Source organism: Kogia breviceps, chromosome 4 (genome assembly GCF_026419965.1).
Source record: "Kogia breviceps isolate mKogBre1 chromosome 4, mKogBre1 haplotype 1, whole genome shotgun sequence".
Taxonomy (NCBI): Eukaryota; Metazoa; Chordata; class Mammalia; order Artiodactyla; family Physeteridae; genus Kogia; species Kogia breviceps.
Genome location: NC_081313.1, coordinates 83,159,245 through 83,177,572, shown reverse-complemented (window position 1 = coordinate 83,177,572; position 18,328 = coordinate 83,159,245). Strand labels below are relative to the sequence as shown.

The window sequence follows — 18,328 nt, the reverse complement described above, 5'->3', positions numbered from 1 at the left end:
TTTCTAATGGTTCTTCATTGGGGAGAAAAAAGCAAAGGAAAACATCGTGGGAAGCTCTTGAGAAAATTTTGTAGGGAGTATTTTGTTCATTCTGGTTTTATTTCAACGACTACATTCTTTCACCATTATTTTAAAATAAGTGACAACAAGGCTCTAATTTCAAGTTTTTCAACTTGTTGCTCTGGGGTGTCTGATCTTTAAACTCAGAATTGTTCTATTTTCTTTCATTCCTGGTGATAGATATTTGTGCTTAGGAACACAGAGGAAGACCGCTTTCTGATTTTAAAGAATGATCTGTGACTCTTCAAAAGATAAATAAATAATGAGACCATAATTTGCAAGAGGTTCAGAAAGGAAACAGTGTATTCCTTCATAGTTCTCAAATCGCTCCCATAATAAGGGAGGAAAATGGCAGCCTAACACATCCTAATGGAAAGAAATTCAATTATTACATGGTTTCAAGTTATTAGGTTCAAGAGAAAATATTTAATTTTTGTAAAATTGTATTTTTTACAAATTAGTTTACACTTGTGAATCCTTAAACCAAGACTGCAGAGGACTTATGTGGCACAAATAACAATTAAATAAAATGCTATGTAAACACAGGATTTGAAAGGGCTTGCACTAGATAAGAGTAATTTTTTTAATAAGGTCAATGTACAAAGTTCTCAGCAAAGTGAGGAAATCTAGGCTGATTTCAAATAAATACAGAAAAAAATTAAGGTTTCATACTTATGAAATTCCTTTTGATAACTTCTTTTCTAAGCATAAAAGATATATAAGAACTTTGAGAAGAACATACATCCATTCTCAGTGTTCATTCTCTGATCATAAGGGCTATTTTTAATGGAAATTACTTAAGAATAAGCACACTGAAAGATTTACTTCCTTGCTTACTTTCCCCAGGTTTCTTTTACCCTGGTTCATACTTCCTATTTTTCTTCATTGGCCACCCTTCCTCTCCTTATTATGATGTCTTACCTTCTCCATGAAGTAATTACTGAAAGTAAAGGGCTGGTAATTTCTTTCTCATCTTAAGGCTCTTTCACATTTCCCTCAACACACAAAATAACAATGAATTCATATTTTGTAAGAACTTAGCACATACAGGGCAACTGAACAATGCCACTGGTATTACCTTGCTCAGTCCTCAGAAGAACCCTGGGTACATACTATTATTATTCTGTCTACAGATAAAGGAGCAGGACCAGCTAGTTAAGAAAATTCCTGAGTTGACACTACAAGAGCTGGGACAAAAATGCTGTCAGCCTGGTTCCAAAACCTACATTCTAGCCCACTAGATTTGGCTGATATTGAGACAATATACTTTACGTAAAATCACTGTAATTATGTCTTATTTATTTTATTTTATAATCAAACCCCCATGGGATAGTTAACACATCAAATTGATGATAGCACCTTACAATGACCCTGAGCTGGCAGTTTATCAAATTATTTTGTTTGTTGATATGAGAACTGGTGACAGCAAAAACCCACAGGGGCCCTTGGTTAGAAAGAAAATCAAATGAGGAAGAAAAAGTGCTAAAAGAAAGAGTCTCAAAATTTCACCACTTCAAGGCTCTGGATTTGAAGCCAGTGCCATCAGATACCAGATTCTACTTACTTTACCTCTATTCTAGGCTACTTAAAAGCTGCTTACTCTTCTCCCTAATCTTCCCAAAGCCTGAAAATCACTGATTAACAAGAAATTTATTAAAGAGGATGGAAATTATTTTTTAAAATTTCAAGTCAGAAGACAAAGAGTGAGCTCACTTTGAATATAAAATTGACATTGCAATAATAGATAATAAACTACTTTCCCTAGGCTCTCCGAAGCTGGTTTAATGGGAGCAATTTTTTAAAAGGCTGCTTTGAAGTCTATGGTATGGCTGAATGGACTGCATCTCAGAGGTCTGACATGACTGGATATTCTTTGGTAAGACACCAATCTAGATCTGTATTCCATCAACAAAATTAGTTAGTTGTACTATCTGAATTATAGCTAAGGTTCTTTCCACCTCTACTCTACATCTGCTTGTTTCGCTATCCAAGTCTACCTAACAATCTCAAGTTCCCCAAGGAAAACGCTTAAATCAGATTCATTGATGCATCATTCATTATTGCCAAAACTTAGGATTTACTTTATGAAAAAAAAATCTGTTGAGTGACTATATCTCTTTAACCAACTTGGTCTGCCTCAATTAACAACTCAAGTTCTGGGTCCTCAGTTCCTTCTTTCCTTAACCTTTGCTGCTCTTCTTGATCTTCTGCCATTAAAAAAAAAATACATTTTAACTTCTCAAGGCCCTTCCTTGTTTCTATGCTTTCCTTATATGATTTTTTCTTATATGATTTTTTAAATGTTCTGGTCTTCATATTATAGTTATTCTTGATTTCTTTTTCCTTTTTTTTTTTGTTGTCCTTTATCATTTTCTCCATGTTTTTTTGCCAACTGTTCTTATTCCCTTCCATCGTTTATTTCTGTCCTCTAATAGTTGTTCTTTCTTTCTTTCCTTGCCTTCTTAGCTCCTTTCCTCTTAAGGATCTGTATTAAACTTAGTTTCATCTGCATTTTAAGAAAAGAATACTTTCTTCACCAAAAGTATTCACACTATCACAGCTCTGGATCTTCTCACTAAGAACACAGAGTTTAGGAGGAAAGGGTTTCTGTATCCATCTCTTCCTGGGTACACTCAACAGGAGTATAATTACCACTTCTCATGAAGGTTTATTAGGTATATGACCTATATGTCAGCCGGATCAAGTCAGTAAATACTCGTGGCATGTGGTCAATAGAAAGTGGTAGGAAAAGTGGAAGAAATATTCAACAACCAGTTCTGAGCTGACAAGACAGGACAAGGAAATCACTTACCCAGTTAGGCAGTTTCAGTTACAAGTCAGAGAAAACCCAACTTAGTCTGGTTGAAATAAGAAAGGCTAACATAAAGGAAAACTGCCTAAGTATCAACGTCAGCAAGAATCTCTATTCTTTCAGTCTTTCTGCATTGCCGTCTATAGTATTAGTTTTGTTCTAGACATGGCTCCTCTCATGAACTCAGCAGACCCTAGGACTACATGCCCTTTGCTCACAGGCAACAAAAACATGCGTTCCCAGCAAAAGATTTGATTGGACTGGTCTAGATCACATGCCTTCTTCTCAACCAGTCACTGTGGAAAGAGAAGTGGAATGCAGTGATTTGCTAATCCTAGTCTATGTACTCCACCTCTGAATCCTGGGTAGACAGCTCCAGGAACCACACGGTTTCAGAGAAGCAGCAGTGAGGAACTGTATTCTGGGAACGCAACCAGCAAATGTTCACTGCATGAGGCAAGGCTGAACGCAGCTAGTGCAAAATAACAAGCTGTAATTTACTTATTAATATATGTTCTTTCTTCCACAGAGTTATTTTGCTAATCATAAGATTACAAAAAAATGAGTTAACACATTTTACTTTACGAAAATAGAGTTCCTTTTCATTCTTTTATAATCAATTCCTTTAGGACTCTTTCTGAGAATGTTCACCCCAACACAGTTACCTATTATTATTATTATTAAATAATTTAAATGTTTTTACTGTAAAATAATGAGAAGAAGAAACACAATAATAACTACAACAAATTATTATTTGAGAAAATAATGATATTCTTGTAGGAAAAGAGTGCTTAAAGACTAATTAGTGAATTTTTTAAAAAAATATTATTTGGTTGTGCCGGGTCTTAGTTGCAACAGGCAGGCTCCTTAGTTGTGGCATGCAAACTCTTAGTTGCGGCATGCATGTGGGATCTAGTTCCCTGACCAGGGATCAAGCCCAGGCCCCCTGCACCACCAGGGAAGTCCCATGAATATTTTTAAAAAGTAATATAATGCCACTTTAAACAAATATACAGGAAAAATCACTTTTTAAAAGTGAGAAGAGAAAGAAGAATCACATTCATAAGTAAGCAACTATCATTGTTCTCTCCTATTCCCAATTTCATTATATCTCTTTTTACTAAGTACTAAATAACGACCTTATAAAATTAAAGGCCAGGACACTAATAACTAAACATACAGAAAAGTAATTTGCCTGGTCATTTGTGGATGGGCAGGGGTGAGGAGGTAAGGGCCAATTTGACAACAGTAGTTATTTATAGATACTTAGACCATACAGGGGTATTGTATTCAAATAAATGCATGTCAATCCTTAGTCCTTTAAAAAGACCACGTGTATTTTCTTAGAGCTTCCGAATTTCAAAAGAATTCTCCTCAATACGTAGAATACCTTTATTTTCTCAGTACTTTAAAATAGAAGAAAGAAAAGAAAAATAGAATGTTATCTGTAACAATGAGTCATCAGCCACTGCAGCTCTACAACACCCAGGTCCTCCCCTGTCTCTGCAGCCTTTCAAATGAGGAAGACTATCTTTTAATGACGCACATAAATCCCTGCACTGCCTGGCTGAAAAGCATAATTAATTCTGGCCTTTTTATGCTTAATGAAACATCTTGCTCACATGACAGCAGTGGGTTTGAGCTTCTTGTGTATACCTAAAATAGGGAAAGCCCTAGCAACAACCCAGTTCTACTCAAAATGCTGTGTAAGTCACAGTGGTATGAATTCTGCTACTACTTCAAAATATATCTCTATGACAAGCAAATCACGCTAAAGAAAACTCACAATCAACCACCTGCATGAACAGTTTTTTTTAAACTTTTAAAAGTGTGGAATGTTTTATTTTTTGAATTCTTGGCAGTAAACACATGCTTTTATTTCTCAACTTGTGGCTGCGATAGAAGGGTATTTAAACAACCTAATCTCTTAGATGCAGCTGCTCAATATCATTTCCCTTTATTAGAATAATTTTTCATATTTTAATATACACTTACATGCTTTATTACTAAGGCTATTACTCCACTGAGAATTTCAAAACAAATTTTCAAGGTTACATTTCAAAACACAATATGGGTAAACTTTTTAGAAAGAAATTTAACTGAAAGATTTACCTTAAAAAATTTACTCCTTTTTATAATATTCAATTATTCTAGCCCTATTTGAGGAGTCTTGAAAGGAAATGCCTACTTTTCAAACAGTTACTACTGCTGTAAATGCAGTTTTTTTGCTTTAATTATAGATTGTATACAGAACATGTGAATAATGAAATACAGAATTCCTCTCACCTGTTTGGGAGTAACCCCAGGCATGCGAATATCCAATGCAAAATCTGATGAATCAACAGGAATTACTGGTCTGGTGGTACCAAGACATTCATTAGAAAATGATCTGGTAGTTTCTTTAAACCTGAAAAAAGAAGACAATTTCAATATCCTTGAACATAATGGTATTTACCTGGACGTGAGAAAGGGGAAAAAAAAGGAATTCTATGAATTTAAAGACTGTTGATTTAGACCCAATGAAAAGATGTAATAACCACATAACATTCTATAATATTTTCAGAACTGCATTGTATAGTTCAAGAGCAATATATACCCAACTTGAGAGAAAAATACAATCAAAGCAACCTAGCAGCCTACATTTAAAACTTAATTCAATAAAAATTTGTCAAATATACATTTGTTTCTAGTTAACGAAAGTACAGTATATATAAATTATAATTATCACAGGCCTGTCAATCCTCTAATGGTAGAAATATTAACTACAAGCCAGTAAGTGACTATTTTATGAATGTCCAGTATTACTAGTCAACAACAAAAAACCAACAGTAATATTGCTAGGAGGTGGAGTTTTATGCGGGTGGGGGGAAGATTGTGATGTGAATTACAAATGTACAGGTGCATAAATATTTAACATGGTAATTATAAGGAGCGTGTATACAGCTCAGTGTTTTCTCGTGAGCTATTACAGTCCATGATCTGCTTCCCCCCACCAGTTACCTACCTTTATATTTTATTCCTCGGGTTGTTATAAACAAGAAGGCATTCAAGTCTAAACGACTATATTGTAGTTTCTGAAATATCTCCCCAAGGAGGGAGTGATTAGTATTGGAAATCGCAACTTCTAAGTGGAGTTTTGAAAGCCAGTGCAGCTTGGCTACAAAACAGTGGGCTTTTTCTGCAAGGGGGACTTTTACAAGAAGTTACTGTGCTAAAATTCCAAGTGATTTCAGCAAAGTTAATCAACCATGTATATTTCTCCAACACTTCAGTTCATCAGTGATTACATTTTTCAGGAGCATGCACAGAAACCATCCAAACAACATTTCGCCTGTTTAAAAACAAAAAAAACAAACACCCACCTCTTAAAGACAGAAAGTGGGCTTCTGAAACCCAAACAGCTGCTTTGAAAAACAAGGAGGAGAACTAGCAGGCTACGAAAGCCAGCCATGGCCACGCCGCTCCGGCCCCGCCGGGAGGACCCGGCAGCGCAGCGCTGGGCGGGGGCCGGCGGTCGGGCAGCGGCGCCGCCAGCAGCCGCTACTTCATGGCCGGGGAGCGGCGGGCGTCCGGCGACGGCCACACACCATCTGCCTGTGAGAGCTGCGAGGTATCTGGATCAAGAGCCGCAGGCAGAACCCCGTGGGAAGGCGGTACTTTTATAGGGTCCGCAAGCGGAAGCTCTCCTCGCTTCAGAGCTGCTTTCTGCCCTGGTGCTGGGGCTAGACGTGAGTGTTCCTTATCACTCGGGGATGACAGGGACTGTGAGGGATATCACACAAACCCGCGTCAGTCATCATTCAGAACCTGCAAAAATAGAAGCAGATAATGGATGACTAACACGTTACAGCATTTGTGCTCAGCAAATCCCAGCTGAGGTTCTTCAATACATAAGTAGTTTCACAAGCTTGAGCCCAAGCCTGGTGAAAATGCTGGTCTGTTGATCTCCCTCACCCAAGACCAGCCCCCAAGATTTCAAAAACCCCCATAGACCCTGTTCTGCCTTTTCCTCTTTCCTCCTCCCTCACACCCACTCTCCTTTTCTCTTCTACTTCTTTCCCCCTTTTACCTCACATCCACCCCAGGCTCCGGATTTCTTCTCCTTACTTCCTATGTCACTCCCTTCTATTATCAAAAATGCACTTAATACCTCTGCTGAATGTAAACAAAGATACTCACACAAATGATAGGCTAAGGCACAAGAAAAGGAAAAAAAGAAACTAAGGCACAGACAAAGCACTTGGATACAACAGTAATCAGAAAGAAAAAGACTTTGAGAACAAAGGCTTGTTTACATATATGCATCACAGAGCTATAGATCCAAGAAGAAAGATACCCTCTGCCAAGAATGATCACCACAGAAGTAATCACTGAAGTTCTCAGAATTACTTTAAAACAAATCAAAAATCTATAGCTAACACAATATATGAAATGTAAGCACCTACTAAAAAATCCTGCATCTAATATACAAAGTAATAATTCCTTACTTATAAGGCATGCCTCCCAAAAGATATTCTTTCCTGAATAAGGTTTGGAGACTTACAATGCAATGCAATTAGAAGCAGTAAGGAGAATCTCAGCTGGCTCCCACATGAATTTTATATACAAAGGATATGATCAAAACCTTTACATTAATATAAATGACAGGCCATACGGAACTAATGCAACATCTCAACATTTTGTCAAGAGGACTCAACTAGGCTAAATTTTTAAATATGTGTGTTTAGACTTTACTCTTGTTCTGAATATATTTCAGACTATGTATAAAATATGTACATTTTAGCAAGGTATTATTTTAAAATGTATCATTCACAATATAAAAATACATTCAAAGGAAAAGATGTCTTAAAGTTCTATTTTAATCACTAATTATAAACATGATTTGGTGAATCACAAATAAATCCATTGGCCAGATGAATAACAGTAAGAAGCAAAAATCAGTAAGATCATTAGAAGTGCTCCACAATAATCAGTTAGCCTCTAAATCATCCTCTGGAAATCACAAGATACTGAAGCTAATCTAAACAAAACAAAACAAACAAAAAATCAAACAAACACTAAGCTAAAGCAAACAAAAAAGCATGATCTGAACTTTAAATCAGAAGAGTTCATGGTCATTGCTTTCTAGAAGAAACATACCTTACACCAAATATAAATAAAACATGATTGAATATCCAACCTATCCAAGGATGCTTGAGGCTCACCAGCAACCAAGGACCACAGTTAATTTACACAAGCAATGACATTTTAAAAGACTGATGATATTTGTTTGAACTTTCTCTTTGGCTTGCTATGTGAGCTTTCAGAACAAAAGCCTTTAGCTTTGTCTGAATCCTGTGGGTAAAGGTAAGAACTTATGGGGGAAGAGAAACAACTGGCCTGAAGGCTATGCTATTGCTTTTGTTTACAACAAAATATAATCCTGTAAAATGACAATGCTTAACATTCCCTGAAGTTCTTCTTTTTCTTTAAATATATGTGAAGAAGGGATTATATTTTATTATTTCATGCAGAACAGGATTCAAGGACAGTCATTCTTCTAGTTGGCAGGGAGCTTTGGTATTACACAAACACTTGAAAACAAATTTAGTATTAAAATTCTCTAACAGGAACACATCCTTAAGTACTAGTCTTTGAAAAAAATTCCACTTATCCCTCTGATTGACTTTATTACCTTTGATGTCCCTGAACCGCCCACTAAAAGAAAAGGGAACTGAAGTTGTGGGTAAAAGCAAAGTTGCTATTTGCAGCCATGAACAGAACAAAAGGTCTTATAGAAATGAAAGCTAATTATGCTTTTTGGTACTTGATGCCTTGTAAACTAAAGACAAAATACAAATCATCATATGAAAAAAATCATGTCTAATCATTTCATTTGTTATTTTACAATGACTGATAATTGTGGAATATATGTGTGTGTATGTATGTATATATATATATATATAAAATATTCAAATCTTAGTATTCTTGTTCAGGATAAAAAAATTCAACATTTTTCCTTGAGATAATTCAAAAAAACATACCTAATTTCATATTTTGTACAAAATATTATAATATATTTTGGAATTTTATAAAATGAATAAAAGTAAAAGAGAATGTAGTCTATTAAGGGAGATCCTCATCTTCTCACAAGTAATATAAGGTATGTTTAGAATGTACTAGTGCTGTGAGAGTACTATAAAAGGGACTCAGGGAATTTTGAGGAAGGAAAGATCATTTCAATCTTCAAGAGGAGGGTAAGAAAAAAGAGAAAGGTACAGCAGTCTTCAGTGGAAGAGGTGGTTCTGAGCAAAAGCTTGAGTGCGGTTGGGTTTCCGCTCTGAGAGACAGAGAGTGTGTATTCCAAGTGCAGGGCACAGGAGCTGAAATGGGGAGCAGAGGATGTTTGAAAAACGAGTAATAAAGGTTCTGTCTCCTAGACTCAAGCTGCAGACCCAGATTTACTATTTTATTTGTAATACAAAGCAAATATTCTGTTTACACATTATAAATAAATTCTTAGTAAGAATGATGTATAGTTTATACCTGTACAAATATTAATTCCTGGAGCAGTACTATTATGTATTAAGTACAGCCTAGTACAGGACCATAAAACTCACTTGGCTTTTACAAAGTGAGCAGTCCATTCTTTTCCATTTTTATTTGAAAAAAACCCCAAAAGATAGTTTTAATTTGTAATTGATCAAAGAATCAAATAAATATATTGGCCATTCACTTATTGGTTCATTTATCAACAAGAAAGAACCATTATAACATTGAGGCTGACAGCTTATAAACTGATGAAAAACTTCCTGGACTCCTGGCTCCACCGTTGACTAGCCCTGTGAAACTGGGCAAGTACTTAGCCTCTTTGCCTCAATTTCCTCATCTGCAAAATGGAAATAATCCTACCACCTATCTCATAGGCTTGTTACAAGGAATAAATGAATTCATATCCTTAGAAAAATGCCAGACACATAATAAATGTTTGCTATTACTGTTGCTGCAACAACAGCAGCAACTGAATGCCTAGGAATGGTGATAATCAAGACAGATAAAGTTTCTACTCTTATAGAGATTACTTTTTAGTGGGGGAAAAAACAAATGAAAATAATGAACAAATTATTGATTTTTCTTTCAAGGAGATTTTATGTGGTTTCCTACAATGACTTATGATTAAACTGATTAAAGGATGCATATCCATTCACTTAGAAATTCAACTCTAGGAATTTATTCTTGGGCAAAAATAGAACAAGGGCACAAACATGTTTATGAGGATATTTACTAACATTGTTTATAATAACAGATAACTGGATGTTTATAATAGCAAAGAACTGGAATCAATTTAAATTCCATCAATAAGAGATTGGTAAAAATTGGGGGGTGGTACCATACATCCCTTAAAAAAGGACAGGTGGGTCTATTTTTATAGGCGAGGTCACATTCCATGACACATTGTTTTCTTTTTACATAATTTTTTTTTTTTTTTTTTTTTGGTATGCAGGCCTCTCACTGCTGTGGCCTGTCCCGTTGTGGAGCACAGGTTCCGGACGCCCAGGCTCAGCGGCCATGGCTCACGGGCCTAGCCGCTCCGCGGCACGTGGGATCTTCCTGGACTGGGACATGAACTCATGTCCCCTGCATCGGCAGGCGGATTCTCAACCACTGCGCCACCAGGGAAGCCCTCTTTTTACATAATTTAAAAAAATATTTAAACAATCTCAAACTTGTAGAAACGTTGCAAGTACAGTACAAAAAACTTTTTTTTTCTTTAACCATTTGAGAGTAACCAGTTGCTGACCTGATGTCTCATCACCCCTGAATTCTTTAGTGTGTAATTCCTAAAGTATATCTACTATATAACCACAATACAATCATCAAAATAAAAATATTCACATTGACACATTACTATCATCTAATCCTCAGCTCCAAACTTTGCCAGCTGTCCCAATAATATCCCTTATAGCAAAAGAATCAAGTTCAGAATGGACAATTGCATGTAAAGTTGTCAAGTCTCTATTTAGTCTCCTTCACTCCAGGACAGTTTCTGTCTTTAACTTTTATGCCCTTGACTCTACTGAAGATTGCAGGCCAGTTATTTTGCAGAATGCCTCTCAATTAGTGTTTGTTTTCTGCTTATTAGGACTAGACCCAGGTTGTACATCTCTGGCAGGAATATCACTGAAGTGATGCTGTGTTCTTTTCACTGTCTCTATATTAGTTACCCATAGCTGCATATCAAATTACTCCAAAACTTAATAGTTGAAAACAATAAACATTCTCTTGCATAGTTTCTGTGGATTGGGTAAAGAAGTAGCTTAGCTGGGTTACTCTCTCATGAGGTTTCAAGCAAGATGTTGGCAATGGCTGCAGTCATCTGAAGGCTTGACTGGGGCTGGAGAATTTGCTTGCATGATGGCTCACTCACAAGGCTGGCAAGTTAGTGCTGGCTGTTGGCAAAAACAACATCTCCTCACTATGTGGCCCTCTCTCTAGGGCTGCTTGAGTGTCTTTACAACATGGCAGCTGGCTTCTCCCAAAGTAAGCAATATTTTGGGGGACTAAGCATCAAAAGTCACATACCATCACTTCTATAATATGCTATCCATTACACAAGTCGGCCAAACTCAGCATGGATGAAGCCTACCCCAGGGCATGAATACTAGGAGATGAGAAGCTGGCTACCACAGCATCTTATTAGGTGGCTTGCAATTTTGATTTGTCCCACTACTGAGGATGTTAACTTTGATCATATAATTAAGGTGACATCTTCCAGGTTTTTCCACAGTAAAGTTACCATTTTTCCATTTTTAATTAATATTTTTTGGTGGAGAGGTTATTTATGGACTTATAAATATTCCATTTCTCATCAAACTTTCATTTTATTCATTTATTTATTATATCATAATAGACACAAAGTTTCTTATTTTATTCAGTAGGTTTTAATCTGTTACTAACTTTATTTACTTCACTTACTTTGATGCTCAAATTATCTCAGTTGTGACTCCTTTAAGCTAGCATTTGTGTCCTTTTGACATGTCCCATCATCCTTTGAGCACTTCCTTGCTTTTTGTGCCCTCTCTCATCTGGGCTCAAAACCCTCCACCAGGCCTTGCTTTTTGTGTTTTTCATTCCACTTGGCCTTTGCTGACACCTTACACTGGGCTGCCTACACACATGGATGCCCTCCTCACCCTGCTTGGGCCATGACATCCCATGCCAGGCCACCCGTCCTGAACGCCTACCTTGCTCTGCCCCACATAACAGCTCTAGGACTGAATTTTTCAGGAAGAGAAAAGAAAGACATTAACTTTAAAAAATCAAATTATAGAACAGTATACACATGTATTTAAAATTCTGAAGGAATATAACTCAATTAGATTTCCAATGGTCTTCAATGGGAATAGGTAAAAAAAAAAAAGAGGGGGGGAGATGTTCACTGTCCATTTACATGCTTTTGCAGTCTTTTAACTTTCACAAGCTTATATTACTTTTGTAACCAGAAGAAAATAGGGATATTTATACACATACATATTTATATTTAAAATACTGAATGTGATTCCACAGATTTCAATTTATGTGTTAATTTCTGAGTTTAGGTTGTGTTTTGAAAAATAACTAACTCTGCTTCTTTTCCTTGGCAAAAACCTTACAAACTAAATTTTATGGTAGTTATAGCTGTAATGCAGAGTTCCTCAAGCTCAGCACTAGCAACATTTTGAGCTGAATAATTCTCTGTTGCAAAGGACTGTCTTGTTCTTTACAAGATGTCTAGCAGCATCTGTGGACTCTACACACTAGATTCCAGTTGCACTCCCTGCAGTGTGATAACCAAAAATGTCTCCAGACATTGCCAAATATCTTCTAGAAGGTCAAATCAAAAATCGCCCTTGTTGAAAATCACTGTTGTAATATGGTTCATTAAGGTAAAGCTTAATTTAAATAAAATGATATAATTACACCTGAATCATTGTAAATCAATTATACTTCATTTTTTTTAGGTGATATAATTCCTTCAAATACATATAATGAGATATAAATGGAGTTTTTTGGGTTTTTTTATAAATTTATTTTTAAAATTTATATTATTTATTTTTTTGGCTGCATTGGGTCTTCATTGCTGCATGCGGGCTTCAGTAGTTGTGGCTCGTGTGCTCTAGAGCGCAGGCTCAGTAGTTGTGGTGCATGGGCTTAGTTGCTCCATGGCATGTGGGATCTTCCCAGACCAGGGCTCGAACCTGTGTCCCTTGCATTGGCAGGCTGAGCGACCAGGGAAGTCTCTATAGATTGATTTTTAAAAGTGCTTGCAGGGACTTCTCTGGTGGCACAGTGGTTGAGAATCTGCCTGCCAAGGCAGGGAACACGGGTTCGAGCCATGGTCCGGGAAGATCCCACATGCCATGGAGCAGCTAAGCCCGTGCGCCACAACTACTGATCCCACGTGCCGCAACTACTGAAGCCAACGCACCTAGAGCCTGTGCTCCGCAACAAGAGAAACCACTGCAATGAGAAGCCCACAACTGCAATGAAGAGCAGCCCCTGCTCGCCACAACTAGAGAAAGCCCCTGTGCAGTAACAAAGACCCGACGCAACCAAAAAAATTAATAAAGTTTTAAAAAATATTCCACATTAAAAATAAATAAATAAATGAATAAAAAGTGCTTGCAAATATGGAACTTCTAAAGAATGGGAAAAGAATATTTGTAACAGCAAGTAACATTTATTGACTTATATGCCAGATGTTGACCTTACGCATTATTATCTCACTGAATTCTTATGACTTTTAAGTACCAGTTATTATTCCCATTTTATAGATAACAGATCTAAAGCTTAGGAAAATTAATTAACTTGCTCTGGTTACACAACAGTAGAGTAGGGATTTAAATCCTGGCTTGCAGCCTCCAGAATCTATCCTCTTAACTCATATTCTTCAACATAAAAAAAACTCTCTACATTCTTAGGGGATGTTTTCTTCAAGTTCAACAAAAAGCAAGTCCTCTGAATACCATTTTATTGTGAAGTAACAACAGACGATGTTATCAAGCAATTACTATATGCCAGGCACTGTACTAATAAGCACTATATATAGATTAGCTCATCTGAATCCTTACAGCAACTCTATGAAATTTGTACCATTATCATTCCCACTTTACTGAAGTGAAAACTGGACACACAGAGTATTGGTAACTTGCCCACGGAACACAGCCAAAATATAAACACAGGCAATCTGATGTCACAGTTAAAGCCCTCACCTACTCAGCAATAAATGTAACCTAGTCTCTTTTTTCATTCATATATTAGGAAGCATTAACATTTCCTCTACAACCTTACAAACATAACTCATTTAGCTAACTCAGAAAGAACAAATTGAAGGTCTATGACAAGGGTCTAAATCTAGTCCCCAAAGTAGATTTTGTTTGGCTTGCAAGAATTTTTCCTAACTCTTCCCTTGAATTTGAATTCTGAATAAACATTTCAAACTGAAAAGATTTCACATAAAAAGTGTCTCTTGAAGAGTTGTAAAAAATCTGGCATCACTGGACCCATATCTCCACATGGGAACAATTAGTCCCCTCTGCTCCCTATGTATTCCCAGATCCTGAGGCCAAGGGTACTTGTTTTAACTGATACTCAACACTGAGGTGCAGTTTTGTCTGTCCAATTGTTTTGTTATTGTTTTTTACATCTGGCCAGTTTTTCTCATTAACATTACTAGCTATACGCTAAAGTCATTTGTGCTGTGACCCCAGAGGTGCACCCTTTCTTTACGTAAGGTAAACTTCACCCTACACATAGCATAGCGCTTGCCACACTCAGATATACTAAGTTGCTACTTCTTTTCTTTCCTTTTCTCTTCTTTCCTTTCCTTTCCTTCCTTTCTTTGTTTTTTAAGTCTCTCTTTTAGCAAGGCACACGAAATTGAATGGCATTTTCTGCACGTGGGTTTGTTTGGGATTCATCTCTTCTAAAAGGTAGTCAATTTGAAGTATTCTTCCCTTGTAAGTCAAAATTGGCTGGGTACCTATTAGAATATATAATGTTAAACAATCTCAGGGGTACCATTCACCATATGATTCTACTGCAGTAAGAACTTGCCAACGCTAACAAATCTTATTTATTTATTTTTTTGGTTGCCATGATCTGTACCAGATGGCCTTTAAATATGTCCATTAGTCATCAAATTGCTCAGTCCTGTAAATATTTCTGTGGGGGAAAAAACAAGAGACATTATTCTTAATTAAGTTTCTCAACTTTGACTAATTCAAATGTTACTTCATAACACATGAATCTAAATTCAGTGCTAGCATATTTTAATGTAAGATAAAACAGATCCTTGTGTTCCAATCAGCACACATCCTTTCATTCTAAGGATGCACTGGAAGTTCTCAAGAGACTAGTGCACTGCACAGGAGAGCATTAACCATTACTGATGATGTCAGAGAGGTAGAACGGCTCCTTTGCATGTGACTCATTTGCCCACCAGTATCTTTTTTATTTATAAAGGTGATGAAGAATTCAGTTCCATAAGTAGAGCACAAAACACTTCTGCAGCTATAGCTGCCTTCTCCTTTAAATATTCTTGTTGAGTTGGGGGCGCAGGCCATGAGCCTGGTCCTGCAGTCATTTAGCAAGGTGGGGGATTTCTGTCCTAACTCGTGGAGCAAGTCAGAAATGAGGGCCTGAACTTATAGGCTATCTCCATGATATGCCAATTCAAAAATTAATAAACTCTCTTCTTCCTCTTCAGTGAAGTTTTTGAGGAACTGGTTTGAAACTAATATCCAAGACTTGACTAAATTTCAAAACTTTTTTTTTTTAAATAAAGTGAATCACTGGCTGATTTAAGTACTGAAAGATCGTTCCATTACCTTTGTAATGCTTCCGTTGTGGGTCTGTGCGTTATTATTTTCTGCTATTTTCAAGAGGAAGTTGTAATTGAATGAAGGATGGAAGGGTGCCACATTTAAGAGCAAATATTCAGTGACAGGCACTGGGCTTGGATGGATGTGGTCAGAAGGTGGGGATCTGCCTTTCCTTCCGTCTTTCTTGCAACTAATCAACATATTTTTTAATGAGATGTCCTCTTTTGTAGGGATTTTTTTTTTCCTGTTTATACTTCCACATCCTTAGGCAGAGTTATTCCCTAAGCATTTCGATACATATTTTGTTAAATGCCTCCCTATGATTTCAGAGGCAGGAGTTATTAACTACACATGAACGTGGCTCAGATCCAGAACATGCAGTTACAAAATAAATATCCTCTTTCTTGATAAGTAACATCTACAGGAAATGTCTAGATTTTCACTCCAAAATTACACTGAACTTTATCTTTTGTGTCGTGTGTTGTTCACATAGAAGCATTTTCTCCCATAGCAGAATCAAATTTTCAAGTGATTCTTATGTTTTCCATTTCAAATGTTCAAATATTTACAGTAAAATGCCCATAGACATACCCCTTGCTATAATAAAAGTTTTGGTATCCTTGTCTTTAAGCCGCTCAGCTGTATAATTATAGTACTTAAAGTGGAACCTACAATCATATAATGTTATTGTATAATTGAAAAATTTATGGGAAATTTTGCTAAAGATCATGAAAGAATGTTAAAACATTCTCTCATTTATATAATTCTGTTCAACTGAGTTTACAGTAACCTAGAGGGCTTCTATAAAACATACACTATACACTGCCCCCTCAATCCATCTCAACTATATAATTTGAAAGCCATTAACAAAAGAAACACAGTTGCTTAAAAACATTTTAGTGTTTTTTATTTTGGGGTATACAAGCTATACTCAAATACAGCTTAATCATAACAAGACTATTTGAATTTTTAAATATGCAATTCAGCATTGAAAGAAGTACAATGTACTGAGTAGCTTACATTCAAATATTTTAACTTCTCATCTACAATAATAACAGTTTTCTTTGATCAGTGTCCCCAAACTCCCCATGAACTATCAATTCAGAGCTTCATAATTTTCTTCTGGCTCAAAAGGATCAAAGCATTCTTATGTTTGCTAGAAGTCTTTGATACAGGTGGTGAATTTATTTCATAGTTATTAAACCGTTTCTTGCTGTCTTGAGCTTAGGAAGAAGTGGTTTATTTTAAAAAGGTGCTTACAGACTGGCTTTCCCTTCCCCAGTTTTTAATCTTCTCTACAAGGTTTCCCACAGTGATGTGCACTACACCCTGAAATGAAATAAGAGCTAAAAAAAAGATGAGGGCCATGATCCTCTGGGTGTGAGAGAACACACTGGATGCCGTCCCCATCGTATCACTCCAAGAAAGTGATGCCCAAGCATGCCCAGTAGATCTTGCTCATCTTCTATCTCCATTACTGAAGTTATATGACCTAACCTTGAGTTTTATCATTTAAAAAAGTTGAATTTTTAATAACAATTATCATTGAAGAGTTACGGGGAAAAAAGCATTGAAACCCCCAAATTTAAACACTCTTTCTAACATTAAAAGTGAGAGCAAAAACAGTAATTCTACACATGATACAAAGGATCATGAGAGATTACTACAAGCAATTATATGCCAATAAAATGGAGAACCTGGAAGAAATAGACAAATTCTTAGAAAAGCACAACTTTCCAAGACTGAACCAGGAAGAAAGAGAAAATATAAACAGACCAATCACAAGCACTGAAATTGAAACTGGGATTAAAAATCTTCTAACAAACAAAAGCCCAGGACTAGATGGCTTCACAGGTGACTTCTATCAAACATTTACAGAAGAGCTAACATCTATCCTTCTCAGACTCTTCCAAAATATAGCAGAGAGAGGAACACTCCCAAACTCATTTTACAAGGCCACCATCACCCTGATACCAAAAACAAAGACATCACAGAAAAAGAAAACTACAGGCCAATATCACTGATGAACATAGATGGAAAAATCCTCAACAAAATACTAGCAAACAGAATCCAACAGCACATTAAATGGATCATACACTATGATCAAGTGGGGTTTATCACAGGAATGCAAGGATTCTTCAATATATGCAAATCAATCAATGTGATACACCATATTAACAAATTGAAGGATAAAAACTATATGATAACCTCAATAGACGTAGAAAAAGCTTTTGACAAAATTCAACACCCATATATAACAAAACCCCTCCAGAAAGTAGGCATAGAGGGAACTTACCTCAACATAATAAAGGCCATATATGGCAAACCCACAGCCAACATCATTCTCAATGGTGAAAAAATGAAAGCATTTCCTCTAAGATCAGGAACAAGACAAGGTTGCCCACTCTCACCACTATTATTCAACATAGTTTTGGAACTTTTAGCCACAGCAATCAGAGAAGAAAAAGAAATAAAAGGAATCCAAATGGGAAAAGAAGAGGTAAAACTGTCACTGTTTGCAGATGACATGATACTATACATAGAGAATTCTAAAGATGCCACCAGAAAACTACTAGAAATAATCAATGAATTTGGTAGAGTAGCGGGACACAAA

At 36.4% G+C, this 18,328-nt stretch overlaps 1 protein-coding gene across 23 annotated transcripts in view; it reads right to left on the bottom strand.

Moving 5' to 3' along the window:
• Window positions 1-18,328, bottom strand: part of PAM (peptidylglycine alpha-amidating monooxygenase) — a 283,546-nt gene that overhangs the window by 147,160 nt on the left and 118,058 nt on the right. For all 23 annotated transcript variants that reach the window (XM_067031391.1, XM_067031398.1, XM_059063082.2 and 20 more), the window contains 2 exons: window positions 6,235-6,679; window positions 5,159-5,279 (listed from right to left, as the gene is read on the bottom strand). In XM_067031391.1, coding sequence (XP_066887492.1) covers window positions 5,159-5,279; window positions 6,235-6,323 — 210 coding nt within the window. In that variant the 5' untranslated portion in view covers window positions 6,324-6,679. The remainder of the gene's footprint in view (window positions 1-5,158; window positions 5,280-6,234; window positions 6,680-18,328) is intronic.